The sequence below is a fragment of the Crotalus tigris genome, unplaced genomic scaffold, assembly GCF_016545835.1.
Source record: "Crotalus tigris isolate CLP2741 ecotype Arizona unplaced genomic scaffold, ASM1654583v1 scf7180000024439.5362192, whole genome shotgun sequence".
NCBI classification, from domain to species: Eukaryota; Metazoa; Chordata; class Lepidosauria; order Squamata; family Viperidae; genus Crotalus; species Crotalus tigris.
Genome location: NW_024100609.1, coordinates 4,464,089 through 4,483,404, shown reverse-complemented (window position 1 = coordinate 4,483,404; position 19,316 = coordinate 4,464,089). Strand labels below are relative to the sequence as shown.

The 19,316-nt window shown below is 41.1% G+C and overlaps 1 protein-coding gene across 4 annotated transcripts in view; it reads left to right on the top strand.

Annotated features, from left to right (window-relative positions):
* The first annotated feature begins 344 nt into the window (after positions 1-344).
* The window catches only part of ROCK2 (Rho associated coiled-coil containing protein kinase 2), a 107,499-nt gene continuing 88,527 nt past the window's right edge, over positions 345-19,316 (top strand). For 2 of the 4 annotated variants that reach the window (XM_039331840.1, XM_039331839.1), the window contains exon 1: positions 345-1,506. In XM_039331840.1, coding sequence (XP_039187774.1) covers positions 1,360-1,506 — 147 coding nt within the window. In that variant the 5' untranslated portion in view covers positions 345-1,359. The remainder of the gene's footprint in view (positions 1,507-19,316) is intronic. The other 2 variants (XM_039331842.1, XM_039331841.1) reach the window with 1 other exon arrangement.

The following is a 19,316-nucleotide window of genomic DNA, read 5'->3' as shown; positions in this document are numbered from 1 at the left end:
ATCCCGCCAGCATCACCGGCGGGTCAGCCTCTGAGGCTAAACGTTCCACCTCGGTTGCTATCCCTCCCCGCCCTTGCTATCAGCCGATTGGAGGCGAAGGGTGGCTGAGCGAGAGCAGCACGCAAGGAGTCACCCGCTTATTTTGGATGGCCCGAGGGCAGCTTATACCTAGAGAAAGGCACGCACCTAGATCCGCCTGAGCTGATTGTCGCGCGTGCCATTCCTGGAGCTCAGTCAACAAGTCCCTTGGGGGGGGGGCGGACGGGGGGGGGGAGAGGGAACGAAAGCGAATCGCACCCACCCGGCAGCACCAATGCCAGCCTTTCCCGCCCGAGTTCAGGGGCTCTAGTGAGCCCTGACGAGAGCTCGCACAGATACGCGAGGCAGAAGACTCCCCCGTACTGTCCTTTCCTTCCCGTTGCTCCTCGGCCACCTCTTGGTGGGGATCCTTCTACCAGCGAAGGCTTGTGGGTAAAGAGGAGGAAGAAGCCATCGCGGTAGTAGTAATCGTGCAACCGCCGCCGCCGCCGCCGCAATAATTAAGCTTGTAATTGCAAAGAAAGGGGGGGGGGGGAGAAGGCGGCGGCAGCAGCAGCAGCTTCAATCCCTCGTTTAGCCGATGAAGCTGCAACTCGCAGAGGTCAGTGCGGGGCAGCCCGCTCCCTTGAGAGAAACGCCTCCAGAGAGAGACCCAGCGAGGCGGGCCCAGCCTCACTCCCTCCCATCCTTCTAGCCACAGAGGAAGAGGAGGAGGGAGGAAGTCGGGCGCCGCCGCCGCCTTCCCTCCCTCCCTCGTCTTCTCCCCGACGGGTAGTGACCTGGTGCAAAATGGCTGAGGCAGCGTGGGGGGCCCGGTCGTAACTTGCCTTCCCGCCTTATCGCTGCCGAAGAGACCAAGGAGAAACAGGAAGGCCGCGGCGGGGCTTCCCTAGGAGGCTTCCCTTTTCCTTCTCCTTCTAGGCGCCCACCTTCCCCTTTCTGGGTTGTTCATGCCTGGGAAGCGGGCGGGTGGAGCAGCGGCAGCAGTGCCCGCCCCAATTGGGAGGCGAGGAGGAGGAGGAGGTCGTCCGCTTGCTCCTCTCTGGCTTCTCCTCCGGAGAGAGGCCTGGCCGGGTGAGGCCGGGACTGAGCCCCGCTTTTCTCCGCCCGGCGGATTTTCTGCTTTCTTCACCCCAAACTCGGCAGACCCCGAAGTGGAGAGCAATCGGAGGTACTGGAGACGGCAGAGAGTCTCCGCCCGCTCCTGCCGCCGCCGCCTCCTGCTCCGTTTCCAATCAGGCGACGGTCTCCGGATCTGGTCTGGCGCCCGAAAACCCAGAGGGACAAAAAGGCGGTGAAAGATCCGCCGAGGACGTGAAAATGAACCATCAGCAGCCGCAACAGGCAACGAAAATGTCTGCCTCCCCGCCGCCGGTATCCGGGGAAGGGCATTTGACGAGCCGGCAGAGGAAGTTGGAGTCCATGATCCGGGACCCCAGATCTCCGGTCAATGTGGAAAGTTTGTTGGTGAGTTCAGCTGATGGCGGCGGTGTGAGTGTGTGATTACAGAAAGTGCAAAAAAAAAAAAAAAAAAAAAAAAACCAAACCCAACCAAAACAGATTGAGGGCAAGCAAGGATGCGGGCAGAGCTGTATCTCCTTTGGGATGTTTTAAGCTACATTACTTAAAAGAATGCCGCTCCCGCCTTTTCCGTGATTGGGGAAAAGAGGAGAGAATAGCTCAGGACTTGGGTGGGAAGACCAGAGCCTGCTCGCACTTTTGCGTTGGAAGCGCTAGGCGGGGAGAGGAAGATGTACTGTACAGTTTCTCAATATGGAGAGTTTGAATACTTCTGACTGGAGGGCCGGGCAGACTTAACGATTTCGTGGACGTTTGTGTCTAAAATACAATGGCCATCCTGTGCTCTACTCCCTCCCTGCGCTCGAAACGCTCAACACTGAAGGAATTTTTATTTGAGAATCTGGATTGAGTGGAGGAGGCAATGATTAAGAACACTTTTTTTCTCACGGAAGTGTGTTGACATGGTGAAAAGGGGAAGGGGGTGGTCTTACTGAAGGATTCTGCCCCTCCCTTCCCCATCCTCGAAATAAATTCCCAATGAGAGTATAGATAAGATTTCTGGAACAAAACGTTATCTGTGGTGAAAAATAATTATTTGCACAGTGTAGGGGTGTCCCTTGCCTCTTCCCAGAATTTTGCTATTTGGGAGTCAAAACTCAACATAAGAGTTCTTAAAATTTACTCCGATCATGGAAGTTTTCAATTATTTAGACATTGTGCATTTTTAAGCTGCTTGAATTGGGAGGTCAGTCTTTGCCACTAACTTTTCAATGTCATCTTTTTCATTGATGCTGTAGTGAACTTGATTTCTGTTAATGGGAAATTAATGTGGACTTGTTGAATGCTCTATGACAGGCATGTCAAACTCGTGATGTCGTGCGAATTGGAGCTTTTTCGCCATTGCCGGCAGTGGGGTGGGTGCGGCTCCGGTATGATGAAACCGGCCCGCGGGCCAGCAGTTTGACACCCCTACTCTATGAAGACCCTTTAGAAATTATGGTCATACTTCATGAACCAGTGTTATCTTGAGAAGGTAGATTCAGTAGGAATGATTAACTTTACTAGCTGCACAAAAAAATGAAGAGAAACTTTAATGACAGATGTTTGTATACAAAGAACACTTCATTTCTGCTAGAAAGCGTATTAAGAAATACCATTTGAAATTCTTCCAGTTCTGAACATGAAGTCGTGAGCAGTAGAGTCAGTCTGCTGCCTATATTTTGAGATAGCAGTGACCTCACACCAAGGTTGCAGAAAAAGAATGTTCCCCCCCCCCAAAGAGTTTTTTCCTGCAGGCATTTTTTGGTGGGGGGAGCAGCTGGAGCCATCTGCAAAAATGACTCAGTTCTATTTGGCCCAAATACAGGAATTGACTAAACAATATGGGTATCTCTGTGCTACAGCAATATATGCTTATTAAAGACCCTCCAGGATAGCATTTACCAATCTGTTTCTTTTCTGTAATGTTAGCACGATACGTTTTAGAATTGTTACTCTGCCTCAGTTTAAGAATAGCTATGCTGGATTAGAGTTTATTTATTTAGCATATTAGATCTACAAAGGTCATGCCATCACTGACATACAAATTTTGTTTAAATAAAGGCAATACAACATAGGAATTAAAACGTTAAATTAAGATAAAACCATAATAAAAGCAGCATAATATGGGGCCATAGAACTGCAGTGGGATAGATATAATTTGATATCTAAGGATCTAACTGTTTGTGGTGTGGCTGTGATGAGATCATCCCAGGTGCCTTGAAATTTCCTGAGGAGACATTCTTAAACTATATGTGTTATAGTTTGTTCCAGAGCATCACAGTGACATTACAGGCTCTTGGCCATTCCCCATTTAAAGAGCTTTGTCTTCGTTCTGGCATGGCCTGTCTTGATTCTATTCAGATGGTTCCATATTTTGGGGGGCAGCTGCATTCCTGGAAGTGGTTTTGTTGGATCTGCATGATTTGTTTGGTTATGGTTATTAAAAGTCTCCCATCTTAATCATCTCGATCATAAGATTGGTTTCCTAGACTTAAGCCTAGTGAGAGGTAGATTGTCTAATATTTTATCTTATTCCACTGTTGGATTATCACCTGAGATCAGGAGGGGCAATATTAGAACATTTAGCCATGAGAAGGGTGTGGATTTAAGACTTCCAGATATTATTCTCATTGTGCCATTAAGGTGAACAATCTTTTTAGTATGACAACTTATTCCCCATACAGGTGTGCAGTATTCAGCAACAGTATACTAATGATTGTGGATCAAGGTAAAACCCACATAGTCCAATATTTCCTTTTCCATAATGGCCTCTCAGATGCCTTTGGGGTGCTTAGAAACAGGAGAATGGAGATTTTTCTCCTTCCCTTGTTTTCTTGCATCTGGCATTTAGAAGCATATTTTCCCAACATAGAGTTGATACTGGCTCTTTAAGATCTAAGTCTTGATTGAATAATAATAATAATAATAATACAAATAAAAAAGTTGGAAGGGACCTTGGAGGTCATCGAGTCCAACCCCCTGCTCAGGCAGGAAACCCTACACCATTTCAGACAAATGGCTGTCCAGTCTTTTAAAAACTTCCAATGTTGGAGCATTCACCACTTCTGGAGGCAGGTTGTTCCATTGGTTAATTGTTCTAACAGTCAGGTTGCTTCTCTCCTTGATTAGTTTCCATTCATTGCTTCTTGTCCTACCTTCAGGCACTTTGGAGAATAGCTTGACTCCCTCTTCTTTGTGGCAGCCCCTGATATACTGGAATGCTGCTATCATGTCCCCCCTCATCCTTCTCTTCATTAAACATACCCAATCCCAGCAGCCGTTACTTATATGTTTTAGCCTCCAGTCCCCTAATCATCTTTGTTGCTCTTCTCTGTACTCTTTCTAGAGCAGTGGTTCTCAACCTTTTTAATGCCGCGACCCCCAACCGGTCGTAAGTTGAGGACTACTCAACCGGTCGTAAGTCGAGGATACTCAACTGGTGCAGCACTGTTTGCAGAATGGGACTTTTGGCGGGCTCAGCAGGGCAGAGACAGCCTGGACAATTCCTATTGGCTTTTGAAAGCCAATAGAATTAGACTCTATTCAAGAGAGTCTATTCTATTGGCTTTCAAAAGCCAATAGAATAAAAGGGAGTAGCACAGCTAAGGAAAAGGGGAAAAAAATGGTGGACTGCATTGTTTGGTGACCCCCGTGAAATGGTCGTTCAACCCCAAATGGGGTCCCTACCCACAGGTTGAGAACCACTGTTCTAGAGTCTCAGCATCTTTTTTACATCGTGGTGACCAAGACTGGATGCAGTATTCCAAGTGTGGCCTTACCAAGGCATTGTAAAGTGGTATTAATACTTCACGTGATCTTGATTCTATCCCTCTGTTAATGCAGCCCAGCACTGAGTTGGCTTTTTTGGCAGCTGCAGCACACTGTTGGCTCATATTTAAGTGATTGTCCACTAGGACTCTGAGATCCGTCTCACAGTTACTACTGTTGAGCAAGGTACCCCCTATACTATACCTGTACATTTGGTTTTTCTTGCCTAAATGTAGAACCATACTTTTTTCACCATTGAATTTCATTTTGTTAGATAGCGCCCAGTGTTCAAGTCTGTCCAGGTCCTCCTGTAGCTTAAGCCTGTCTTCTGGAATGTTGGCTATTCCTGCCAGCTTGATGTCATCCGAAATTTGATGAGTTCCCCATCTATCCCCTCATCCAAATCTTTGATGAAGATGTTGAAGAGCACTGGGCCTAGAATAGAGCTCTGGGGCATCCCACTACACACTTCCCTCCATGTAGATGCAGTTCCATTGAGGACCACACGCTGAGTGTGGCCAGTCAGCCAGCTACGAATCTATCTGGTGGTGATGCTGTCTAACCAACGTTTTTCTATCTTATCGAGTAGTAGATTGTGATTTACTTTATCAAATGCCTTACTGAAGTCCAAGTAAATTATATCCATAGCATTCCTCTGATCCACTAATTTTGTCACTTGGTCAAAGAATGCAATAAGATTTGTCTGGCATGATCTGTTTTTGACAAACACATATTGGCTTTTAGTAGTGATTTTGTTTGCCTCTAGGTGTTCGCTGATTCATTGTTTGATTATCTTTTCCAGAATCTTCCCAGGTTTTGAGGTCAGGCTGATAGGTCTGTAATTTCCTGGATCCATTTTTTTTCCTTTTTTGAAGATGGGAACTACATCAGCTCTTTTCCAGTCCTCTGGTAGTTCCCCAGTGCTCCAAGATCTTTGAAAAATATAGTTCAGTGGTTCTGAGTTCACATCTGCCAGTTCCTTGAGAACCTTGGGGTGTAATCCATCTGGTCCTGGTGATTTGAATTTATCCAATCCTCCTTAAAATCATCTAAAGTTAAAGCCTTCACCATGTCTTGTACTGATTTCCACAGGTTAATTAATGTGCTGTATAAAAAAACATTTTCTTGCCTCTTTTAATATCCTTTCATTCAGCTTTGCTGGATAACACCTGACCCTAGAATTGTAAGAGAAGAGAAAAATCTTCCACTTTATCCATGCCAAATTTCACTTTACCTACTTTGATCATTAGCCCTGCTCAGTCTCTCTTTTTCCAAGCCAAACAGCTCTAGATACTATGTTTTTATTTCAAAAGGAAACTGTTATAAAACCCTCTATTCATTTTGCATTTTTAAAAACTGTTACTTATTTTTTTCAAAATCAGCAACGAGAACTGCATACAACATTCTAGATGCAAGTATAACATACATTTGTAGAAAGACATTGCAGCATTGGCAATTTTATTTTCAGTTGCTTTCCTAATAATCCCTAGCATGGAGAACTGCATTTACTGTTTGATTCACCATTCTTCCAGATGAAAGAGCTCTTTTTGGAACTTTTTACAATCACTTTTGAATTTTACCACCTATCTGGAAATTTGACAGCTGATTACTTTTATGTCAAGATTACATGTGAATAATATGAAGTTAGAAAGCATCATTACAGACAAGGTACTTAAAGGACTCCTTATTTTCCTTCATTGAAAAAACTATGCATTCTTACTCTTAATTTCTATTTTGTTAACCAATTTTATATATTTACTTACAGGACATATTAGCAATTATATTTGCAATTAGCAATCTGTAGAGGGCCCATATTTGATTTTCAAAAAGACTTTAACAATTCCAGTAAAGTCACCTCAACAGTTTTTTGCATGTTGATATTCTGAAAAATCCTTATAAGGATGGTAAGGCAGAATTTATCTATGCAGAATCCAGGCTAATTTTTTTCAGCACAGCATATTTTTCCATATATGTGTTTTGTGTTTTATTTATCACTTCTGTCCATTTGAACAAAACAGATCTTAAGTGGGGTCTATAATTTCCCAAATCTCCTTTGGATCATCTTTTAAAAAGTTGTGCTTCATATTGGATACAATTTCGCACTAAGTCTGACTGACGGACAAGTCACATATTTTTGCCAGACTGTCAGCAATTTCATCTTTGAGTATTTAAGAACTCTCAGATGGATGTGATCATGATCTGATGATTTGTTATTGTGTCATCACTCAAGGTATTGTTGACTGTTAATCACATTTTCTCAGTTGATACAAATTTCTCTTGAGAAAGTTAATACAAAGTGAGTGGGATATCTTTCTATTATAGAGACAAATAATTCATCCAGTTTTTTGTTATCTTCATATCCTCCTTGAACATCTCTTTCAGTCCTTTGATATATAATTATCTAATTTGTTTTAATTTAGGATTTTATCATTTCTCTTTAATCTGTTTTGGAGATATACCCCTCCTCTAGTAATGGTAGTAATGCTCTTCTTCCCTTATTATCATGCTTTTCTACAAGAATTTGGCTTCTTTTTTCATCATTAGGATGGGCTTTCCATTTGAAGGACATTAACTTGAATTACACAATTTCCCATACAGTAGAAGAGAATCATGCTGGCTTCTTCCTAGATTTGGTTTATCCTTTCTTACACCATAGCCAGTTATTGTCTTGGTTGGGAAAACTAATTAGATAGTCCTAGAAGACATCAGACTGAAGTATTTTGCTAGGGATAATTGTTAGAAATATTTCAAAACATTTCAGTGCTTGTACCCAGAAGAAAATAACCCTATTACAAGCACTATAACATTTTGCCCTTTAAAGAACCAATAAATACTTACTGTAATTCTGATCTGATGCTTCTTTTCAGTTGTTCTTAGTAAAAACTAATTTTGAATGATTTCTTATTAATATGACAAGTCTTTTCTGTTCTTTAAAACGGTCTGATTTTATTCAGACCTCTGCCTTAGTCTCTAAAAAGTTGTAGCTGCTTTAAGAGAAGTATTAATGAGTTGGATCTTTAAAGCAGAGGTATTGTTTTCCGACTGATTTGGGACTTTAAAAAAAGCTGTTTTAATGATTAGCAGAAATGGCATGCTTGTGCAAGTCTGAAGTATTTATTTTGAACCATTTTAAACTGCACAGTTGTGCTATATATTAGTACTGTACAATTGATTTGAAGTAATTTCACCAAGAAAAGCTGGTAGTGTGTCAGATTTTTTTTTGTGCTTTTGTGAAAAATATACTTTGCTCAGTTTACTACATGGTTTTGTAGCAGAAGGCATGATTGCACAACTCTTGTTTAAATAAAATAAGTTAATTTTTTCAGTGACTGAGTTCTTTGGATATACATAGGACAGAAGACATGATAAATATCATCTACTTGATATAAAACTGCACTGATTTTAAGAAAAATTTAAATAACTTTCATTTTTATTGCAGTTTTGTTCATAAGAGAATGTGTCCTTTACAATAATTTCATGCTTCATGTATGTTAGTATTTCAGACAACTTTGTTTAAAGTGGAGAGTCCCCATAGTCTATATAAAATAAATGGATTTCTAGTCAAATATGGACATTGTGGTACAATTAAATGTATCTTTTACTCAGACCCCAGAAAGAAAAGACCTTTCATTGTTACTTGACAATTTAATGTGTGAAAGGTTTGTAAAAGTTGATAGATTTCAAATTTCATTGTGATTAGCAGTTTTTACAACAAAGTAGGTAGTGATTACAGTCACGATTCATAAATAGCTTGGCATATTAATAATAGTTGTAAAATATACAGTTTAGTTATTAATATTAAACAGCAGCGAATAGGATTTTGTTTAAACAGAAACAGGGCTTTCCCTATATATGTATTTATCCACATTTGTTCAGGAATTAATGAATGAGCTCTATATCAGTTTCCTTAATGGGAAGAATTTTACCAATTTCTCCATATGTGGGAATATTTTTCTACTGAACATCATTAGAGTGCTGGAAATAATAATATTCAGCATTTAGTTCTGCTTGTGCTTTCAAGAATGAATGTTAACTTAATGGAGTAAATTAATGGTGATAATTTTGTGCATTTTTAATGATTTCAAATATTCATTGAAATCCTCCCAACTTCACAATAATTAGTTATAGGAGTGTTACAGGGACTGTACACTTTTTCCTGTATGTGACTTACCTTTCCCTTTATCATTATTAGTATTATATATGGTTATTAGTCAGAGTGGTTAAACACATGAAAGGATATGCTCAAGTCTAACACTTTAAAACTCTGTGGATTGTTCCAGCTTAGTGGTTGCCTTTATTCTGTCTTCTGGTAAAGATAAAGCAAAGGCACCTCTGGCAGAGCAGGATGGCATTATAATTCTATCAGCATCAGCATCTGCATCTCTCTTATACAGTATGTAATTTATCAAATTGCTGATTTAACCAATAGGCTTATATCCTGCCTTTTCTCAAGAGGTTTGAAGTAAGGCACTTAGGATTTCTTGTTCCACTTTTATCCCCACAACCACAGCCTTGCACAACAGTGGGCCTGACAAATATTGATGGACTATAATACTTATACATAATACTTATTTCTAGTGATCATGTAATGACAATTTATGAGTTGCCTGTCTTATTCTGTGTATAACCTGATTACTCTTTTATTAGTACAGTGTTCTTCTCAATATGTTAAGCTACGTTTGCATTATAAGCTGTTTCATTTCACAGTGACTTACTCAGTACAATTTTCTAGATTTACATAATACATTGAGCCATAAACTTATCACACAGGCTGATATGTTAGGCTAAAGTGTATGTTGTGCAACCACAGCCATATTTAAAGTTTTTGTTGTCAGTAACAGGATAGCAACAAAAGAGAGAAAGAAAATATCTCCATTTCTTTTTTTTTTTTTTGAAGTGTTCATTTCATACATAGCCATGATGTGATATGCTTTATTTTGGGTTAGAATGAGACATAAATACAGCTGATGTAAAGATTCCTCATCACTATTTATTAATCTGGAAAGAGGGATGGAATGGAATGCTACAACATTCACTCTTGGGTTCAGTGCTTTTTAACATTTTCATTAACAATATGCATGAAGGAATAGAAATATTGCTTTTCATATTTACAAATAACACAAAACTGTGGGATGGCTAATGATTGAAAATGATTTTGAGAAGTTAATAAAACTGTTTAAAAGTCAATAGGAATGCATAGGAAAAACTCAAACGTGCTAGTGTATAATATGGAATACTTGAGATTGTGAAAAATATGTTATAATAGTCATTTCAAACTGAATATTAGTCAGCAATGTGATATGGCTACTAAAAATACCTTTTAGAAGGTGTTCTTCTGTGCCTTCTATTCAGTATTTTTTCTAACCTTTGTAGTAATATATAGATAGGAAAAAAATAAGACCTTACATTCTGTCTAATATTGTCTAGATATGTTGAATTACAGCCTGCTTCTCTGCCAGTCAAGGGTAACCAGAAAGGCCAGGAACAGACAGGTTAGAATTGATAAAATAATTTACTCTAAGATAGTGTCAAATTGCCAGCCCGCGGGCTGGATGCATCACGTGGAAGCCACGCCCACCCCATTGCTGGCATTGGCAAAACCGGCCCAATTCGTTGCGTGACGTCACATGATGTCGCAAGTTTGACATGCCTGGTCTAAGAAATCAGAAGGACAGCAGGTTGGGGATATCTATTTTAACATTTGCTGGATTCTGTGGGATTTTTCCATAATCTTAACTGACTTAGTAAGTTAGTAGTTTTCTCAAATTATGCATTAGTGCTGGTCTGCTGTTGTGCTAGTGCAAAAGATGAGATTGTGATCTTGATTTATTACATGAAAACATAGCACTAGATTTAAAGTTGTTTCAGGACAAATATTTGTTTTAGTAAGGAGTGTGTTTTATCGTCGGATTTGAGTTAGTATACCGTGCATGAAATCTTTAGTCAAATATATTACGCAATGCACCTTCAGAATCCAGAAGTCCGATTTTCATAACATTAAAAGTAGCTCTGGTTTGAAGCGCATAGTGGTTAGTGTCATAGTTGTGTCACAAGCAATAAAAGGTCAAGAGCAATTCTGCTTTCTATTAAAATTAGTGTTTGATTTGCATGAGTGGAACTATTTTAAGCTGAACACGACAGAGTTACTCTTTTGGCTTTGACTTTGAAAGCAAGCCTTTATTTAACATCTTGTTTGCTAGCCATAGTTGATAAGGAGTCCCCATGTGAACAGGTAAGCAAACTGAAGGCAAATGCCTCATCTCTAATCAGACATTCTGCTTGGTCAGTTCCTGGTTAGAAAGTTTGAAAATCTGATCTGTTAATTTTCTCTTCATGTTTTTTACCAATGTTTGGTAAAAAACATTTTAAAAATCAGCTAGTTCCTCATTCAAATGAAGCGTTGACTGCAATTCTGTATTCACTTAACCGAGAGAGGTGGAGGTGTTTCTAAGGGAAACAGAACTTAACCGAGAGGTGGAGGTGTTTCTAAGGGATATGTATAGAGCTGTTTAAAATTCCGTATATATATATATATATATATATATATATATATATATATATATATGTATGTATGTATGTATGTATGTATGTATGTATGTATGTATGTATGTATGTATGTATATGTATATGTATATGTATATGTATATGTATATGTATATGTATATGTATATGTATGTTCAATGATGCAATCTTCGATCTCCGGGAAGAGTATACTCCAGTTATTTATTGTTAAAACCACATTTAAAACAATAAAAACAGTTATATACAAGAATTAAAACAACTTAGCTTTCGCTGGTCCTCTGCCAGCGTCCTCAGAGTGGGGCTTAGGGGGTGGGAAGTTCTTTTTATCCCCTTGCTGATCCAATTGCCTACTCATTGCCCTCGTGACAGGGCCACTCTTCCTGATTGCCCGTGACTGCCTTAACTGTTCCGCCCTCTCTTTTTTGCACTCTAACATTGTATTTTCTTGGAGGGGGAGACAGTACAAGGATGACAAAGCAAGAAAATACAATGTTAGAGTGCAAAAAAGAGAGGGCGGAACAGTTAAGGCAGTCACGGGCAATCAGGAAGAGTGGCCCTATATGGAATTTTGGAAAACTCAAATGAACAAACAGTGCAGATTTTGAAGAAACAATGGCTTTCTACTATATTTTTAAAAAATTCCTTGGAAATGTAGATACATTTAAGGTCAGTGCTTTATGTTTGAAATAATGAAAAGTAACTTGCCTTGGGGATAAGAATCCCATCCTTTTCTCCATTACGGCTTTGGATCACTGATAGAGAAAAAATAAACATATTAATTTTGGAACCTCAGACAAAGAACATGCCAAGTGCACATAGTATTAAGTAGTGATAGAATGTTTCATATTCCCAGTGGGCTTAGTGCACTATAGTTATTAGTAATTAAGTGTTTACAAATGTAAAAGGGAGTAACAACTGCAGTCTGATATTTGCTAAGGCTTCACCAGAGGGCAGATCTGAATGAAAGCCCTATGTTTTAATCTCGTCTTATAGTCACCAATGCATAAAAACATGGGCAATAAGATACGGTTGCCTGATGTACACATCACACTGTTTCCTAATATGATATTCGGTTTTGGCTTAGCCCATGATCTGAATGTAATCATTGTGCTTGGTAAATCATAGTTTATGATATATATAAAGTAGAGCTAATAGTGTCTTATTTATTATACGATGGTTAATGCTTTTAAAGCCATAGTAATTAGCTTTCAATTGTATTTGATGAATATGGTTCCCATGATGATAAAGGTAAAATTTACTTCAAGCTAAGCCTGGTTCCTGATTATTTCTTGGATAGTCCCATGCAGGGCTTTTTTTCTCATAGAACACCCAGAACAGAGTTCCGGCACCTTTTTTGGATGGAACCTCGTAGGGTAGGCAAGGCGGTTGTATGATGTGTGAGAGTTCCGGCACTTTTTTTTTTTTTTTAGAAAAAAAGCACTGGTCCCTTGCAGTTTTCTTTGTGACTTTATAGAAATGCTTTAACATTGCTTTCTTCAGGGCTACATTTTGATTTCCCAGTCTAGCCTAGAACCATGGGATTTCCTGGTAATCTCTCAATTAGGTATTAACCAGACTAAACCTGCTTAGCAATTGAGATATCACCAGTATGGGAGAGGTTTGGTAGTGCCATGTTTTGAAATATTTTTCAGCTTATTCTACCTTTGTCTGCAACTGGCATTCCTTGATTCTCTTATCTGAATACTAACCAGGTCTAACTGTGTTAAACTTTTAAGGCTACTGGAAAATTGAGGGTCTGCTAAAATGGATAAATGAGTAGTGTTAGTACGGTCAGATTAGAATAAAAATATAACTTGTTCTGTAATTCAGAATCAAGATGCCCTCAGAAACCTCTTGCTTCTGTTTCCTCTTGCTAAGAGTTTTTAAAAACTTAGGCTGCAATATGGTCACCTGCTGTGGCTAAATCAGTATCCATTACTAGTGGAACATAGCAATAAGAATTAGTCACATGCTATGTGCTCTGTTTCTAGGTGCTGAATGTCTCATTGCCCCATAAGAAGAAAGGGTTTATAGAATAAACAGAATAACAGGGTTGGAAGGGACCTTGGAGGTTTTCTAGTCCAATCCCCTGCTCAAGTAGAAAACCCTATACCATTTCAACAAAAGGTTGTCCAATTTCTTCCTAACAACCTCCAGTGTTGAAGCACTCATGACCTCTGGAGGCAAGTCATTCCACTGATTAATTGTTCTAACTGTCAGGAAATTTCTCCTTAGTTCTAGGATGGTTCTATCTATTGCTTCTTGTCCTGCCTTCAGGTGCCTTGGAAAATAGATTAACCCCCTCTTCTTTGTGGCAGCCCCTTAGATATTGGAAGACTGCCATTATGTCATCTGTAGTCCTTGTTTTCATTAAACTACAGTAGATATACCAAATTCCTTCTACCATTCTTCATATGTTTTAATCTCCAGTCCCCTAATCATCTTAGTTGCTCTTCTCTTCATTCTTTCTAGAGTCTCAACATCTTTTTTACTTTACATTATGGTGACCAAAGCTGGATGCAGTATTCTAAGTGTGGTCTTACCAAGGCATTATACAGTGGTATTAACACTTCACGTGATTTTGATTCTATCTCTCTGTTAATGCAGCCTAGGACTGTGTTGGCTTTTTTGGCAGCTGCACCACATTGCTGGCTCCTATTTAAGTGATTGTCCACTAGGATCCCAAGACTCTCTTGCTTACTACTATTTAGCCAGATACCACCTATTCTATAGCTGTGCATTTGGTTTTTTTCCTTGCCTAAATGTAGGCAAGAAAATGAATTTCATTTTGTTAGATAAGGCCCAGTGTTCAGGTCTGTCGAGATTCTTCTGTATCTTGAGCCTATCTTCTATAGCAGACATGTCAAACACAAGGCCGGGGGGCCGGATGCGGCCTGCGAAGTGGTTTCATGTGGCCCGTGAAGCCATCCTGGAAACAGTGAGGAAACTGCCCCCGCTGCCTTGGCTCTGGCCCAGGCTGGCCGGGAGCCAATACAATTTTGTGGTGGCCATCTATGCTGAAACGCATTCAGTCTTAGCTCCAGAAGACCGTCTGAAAACAGCGAGGAACCAGCCCCTGCCGCATTGGCCCCACCCCCTGGGTGCATGCTGGGGAAGTGTCACTCTTTGTGAGGAATGAAGCAATGCACCATCACCTGGAAGTGGCCAGCACATGGCCCTCGCCTACTTCACATATCCAGCTTGATGGGCTCTGGGGGAAGGGCTTCAGCAGGCAGCGAGGCATTCACACAGCGCCAAGAGGCTGAGCCAGGTGGCACAAATCCAAAAAGAAGCACCACGACGCCCAGCCCCCAGCCTGCCCGGTTTCGGCAGGTAGCAGGGCACTCTCCTCACAGCGCCAAGAGCTAAGCTGGGTGGCGCAAAACTGATGAGAAGTGCAATGCTGCCTAGCCCCCAGCCTGCCCAGTTTCAGCAGGCGGCAAGATGCAAAGCTGGTGAGCTTCGCACTGCCTGGCTCAACCTCTTGGCACTGTGAGGAGAGCATCCCGCTGCCTGCTGAAACCGGGCAGGCTGGGGGCTGAGTGGCATCGCACTTGTTTTTGGATTTGCGCCGCCTGGGCGGCATTGTGCAGGTAATGTTGATTCTCACGCTGCTCATAGCATCCCCTCCCCCCAGAGCCCACCAAGCCAGATATGTGAAGTAGGTGAGGGCCATGTGCTGGCTACTTCCAAGCAATGGTGCATTTCTTCATTACTCACAAAGGATGACACCACCCCAGCTGCATTTCTTGTCTGTTTTCTCCCTCCCTCGTCTCAAATATTTTTCCAGCACTCTGTACTTAGGAAGGAAGAAAGGAAAGAAGGAAAGAAGGAGAGGAGGGTCTGAGGGAAGTCCTGCCTTAGTCCTGCCCTGCTGCCCTTTTACCATCCCCTTACTCCCTCCTCCTGCCTATCCTGGGGGTCTCCCATCCTATTGCTAAGGAAGCTTTGGATACAAAGCCAGGTCTCCTCTCATGGAGAGGGAATGGGCCTCCCTCTGACTTTGCCCTCGTGCTCATCATGAGTAACCTGGCTAAGGAGAGCAAGCACAGTAGTAGCAGCCTTGAGGAGGAGGTAAGTGCAGCTGGGCGCCCCCTTGGGGAAGTGGGGCTGGGCTTGGTGCTGCGGGTGCTCGAAGGCCAGGCTGGGCATTTGACCTCTGCTGCCCAGGGCTCTGGGCAGCCCGCACCACCATCTAGCCTCCCGCATGGCCTGAGAGGAACGGTGAGGCTTCTCCAGTGGACCACGCCTTGGCACTTGCCCTGGTCCCACCCCCTTCTGCCAGAGACCCTCAGATCTGTCCCACTCCTGCCCAGACCCCCACAGGCCACGCCCACCCAATAGGCCACACCCACTCCATCCATGCACACCCAATAGGACACACCCACCCTGGCCACACCCACCTGGCCCCCCAAGGGCAACCGCAATGCTGATGCGGCCCTCAATGAAATTGAGTTTGACACCCCTGTTCTGTAGTGTTAGCTATTCCTGCCAGCTTGATGTTGTCTGCAAATTTGATGAGTTTATCCCCTTGTCTAAATCATTGATGAAGATATTGAAGAATACTGGCCCTAAGACAGAACTTGAGGTACTCCACTGCATATTTCTCTCCATGTAGATGCAGTTCTGTTAAGGACTACAAGTTGAGTGCAGTTGGTCAAACACGAATCCATCTGGTAGTGATGCTGTCTAACCCACAGTTTTCTATCTTATCAAGTATAAGGTTATGGTCTACCTTATTAAAGGCCATACTGAAATCCAAGTAAATTATATCCACAGCATTTTCTGGTCCAGTAATTTTGTCACTTTGTCAAATAATGTAATAAAATTTGTCTGACCTGTTTTTGACAAGCCTGTGTTGGTTTCCGGTTATGACAATATTTGCATCTAGGTGTTCGCTGATTTGTTGCTTGATTTTTTTCCAGAATCTTCCTAGATATTAATGTCAGGCTGATAGGTTTTAGTTTCCTGGATCCATTCTTTCCCCCTTTTTTGAAGATGGCAACTACATCAGCCCTTTTCCAGTTATCTGGTAGTTCCCCAGTGTTCCAAGATCTTCAAAAGATTTGGATCAGTGGTTCTGAGATCATGTCTGCTAGTTCCTTCAGAATATTGTTGTATGATCCAACTGGTCTGGTGATTTGAATTCATCTAAAGTGGTTAGGTGTTCTTTTACCTTTTTCTTGCTTATTTTGACTTGCATTCCTAAATAAAACACTCTTTTTTTGCTACCTGTCCTTACTATGAGGAAAAGAGAAACCCAGTGTTCGCATGGTGAATATCCTTCTCAAGATGTTTAGCTTCATGTGTGAAGGGATCGAGATAGGGAAGAGCTGCCCTCATCCTCTATCTACTTGATTGTAATACATTTAGCCTGAAGTCCGAAAGTAAGTTATAATGTTTACATTAGTGGGAATATAATGGTCCATGTGATTCAGATTTTCAGAGATCTATGTTTGAATTTCAATGCAAGGACACGATTTTTTTCAAACTTCCAAATTAGTGAATATATGGAGGACAGGAATAGAAAGGGCTGAATGCTGTATCTTGTCCCCATTCGCTTGTCCAAAGCTACCCAAGATTTTGAAGGTCAACTTCAGAGGTGTTTCCAAAATGCTATCATATTTTATTTTATTTTCAAGGAAAAAGAATGAATTAGTCCAGCACTGGATTTTTCTCTCTCTTCTCCAGGTGGTTCGTGTCAGATTCCCTTTGCTACCAGATATCTGAGTGACCTTGCTTTGTATCAGCTGATTAAGCAGAGTGCTATTCACATTCCATAGCGACCACATGGCAGCATGGACAAGCAGCAGTGACGAGTGAAACAGTTGTTGGCTTAAGCCTCACAATGCTTTTGCCATTCTTTCCAGCAAGACACACTGCCAGAATTAAAGAGCTGGGAATTACTACCAGAGTGAGGCTAGGCTGGGGGGGGGGGCTGCATGGATATTCTTTATGAATTTCTGCTGAAAACAAAGTTGTCGTATGAAGCCTGCATGATGTACAATTAGTTGTATGTAGAAAACTTATGTTGAATCCCAAGGAAAGCCTCTGTCCCAAATATAGCCTAGAACAGGGGTGTCAAACGCGCAACATCATGTGACATGTCACGATGCATTGCGACTTTTTTGGCATTGCTGGCAATGGAGTGGGCACAGTTTCGCTATGATGCATCCGGCCCGCAGGCAGGCAGTTTGATACCCTTGGCCTAGAATTAAGGCAGCCACAGATGTGGCTGCGTTTTTCAACTTTGGAAAGGACAGTTTATTCAGTTACATAAAGACTTTTGCCACTGGTAAGCAGATAATTTGCCATACAATGCAAGAATAAAGATGCCTTTTTAAAGTTTTATTTTTCTGCCTGTCTACATCACGGTAGCAAAATGAAAAGCGCTCTTTCCCTAAGTGTTTTAGTTACTCAGTTCTATTCAAATATTAAACACAATTTATTTTGTGTTCTCTAAGGGCACTTAGGTTAAAAACAAACCTTACAGATGCAGCTGTTCTGGAAGTGAAATATCTCTAAAGGTAACAAAGTCTAAAGTACCATATTTGGAATAAGGGTAGCAAAATCCTTCTTTCCTTTCTTCCTTCCTGTCTGCCGGCCTTGCCTGCCTTTGTATTTTTAGGAGTTTTTTTCCCCTATCTCCCTCATCTTTAGTGATAGAATTAGGAAACGTTTTACCACTTGAACATAATGATGATATAATCAGATGAAAGTTGGAATTCAATTACTTTGCATCGCACCAGAATATAATTATATTGCTGATCCAAGACTATGATTTGATAATGACCTTTCCTAATTGACCTGTCTTCTTCAATAAAATAAAACATAAAATAAATAAATACTCTACTTAACTGAGTCATATGGAAACAAAAGTTTATTCATAATTATTTACATGGCAACCCTGCTCTTTAAAAAAATCATGACTGGTGAAAGAGCCTATTTTAATTTGCTTTCTTAGGAATGTGCCATTAGTAGCAATTAAAAAAAATAATTTGGCATTTATTTTTAAAAGCAGTTTTTGTGGAAGTACTGTTGGAATCAATCATTGAAAGATTATTTTAAAGCAAAAATAAATTAATTTTTCGGAGAATGACTTACAGAGTTATAGATGGCTGACATTTGATCCTTCTATGGCAGTGGTGGCGAACCTATGGCACGCGTGCCAGAGGTGGCATGCGGAGCCCTCTCTATGGGCATGCGCCATGGCCCCAGCACACGTGGTCTCTAAAAGTTCACCATCACTGGCCTAAGACCAGCCAGCCTGGAGCCGCCATTGGGGAGCCCACCATCTCACCCGCCAGAGACTCCCTGAATCTCCCCCAACCCTGCCCGGCTCCCACAGGTGTCCCTCCCCATAAGCAACATCAAGATGGCCACGCCCACCCCGACCATGGCCAGCCCAATCTGCCATGACTATTGCAGTCTCTTTTCAATGAAAGTTGATTTTCCCTTGGAAATGTTCTCTATTTTAGCTTGGCCATTTTGATTGTACTGGTTCTTGATTGAACCACCAAACCTATTATTTCAATTTGTTATTTGAATGATTAGTCATTCTGTCGGGATTAGTTAATTGAGGTTTCAGCTTTCCTATACACACAAGTGGGCCTTGGCTATCAAGTTGCACATTTTGTGTTCAGTGTAATGAGGTAGCTGATTGTGAACATATCTAGCAACGATTTCCATGGTTGGGTGTTTTAAAAAACAGTATTGTGATTGCAGAAATCGTAGCTGTCTTAGCTGTGATTGATTTGTGTGTTTGACTTTGCACTACCAAATATTTTTTTAATGTGTGGAAAGCATCTTCTGTGGCATAGTCTTTGAACTTTAAGTAAATAATTAATAGCCTTTTAAGTTAAATACAGGGCATTGATTCCTTACCATGATATATTATGCTTATTTCATTTAGGGTTGGATTAGAG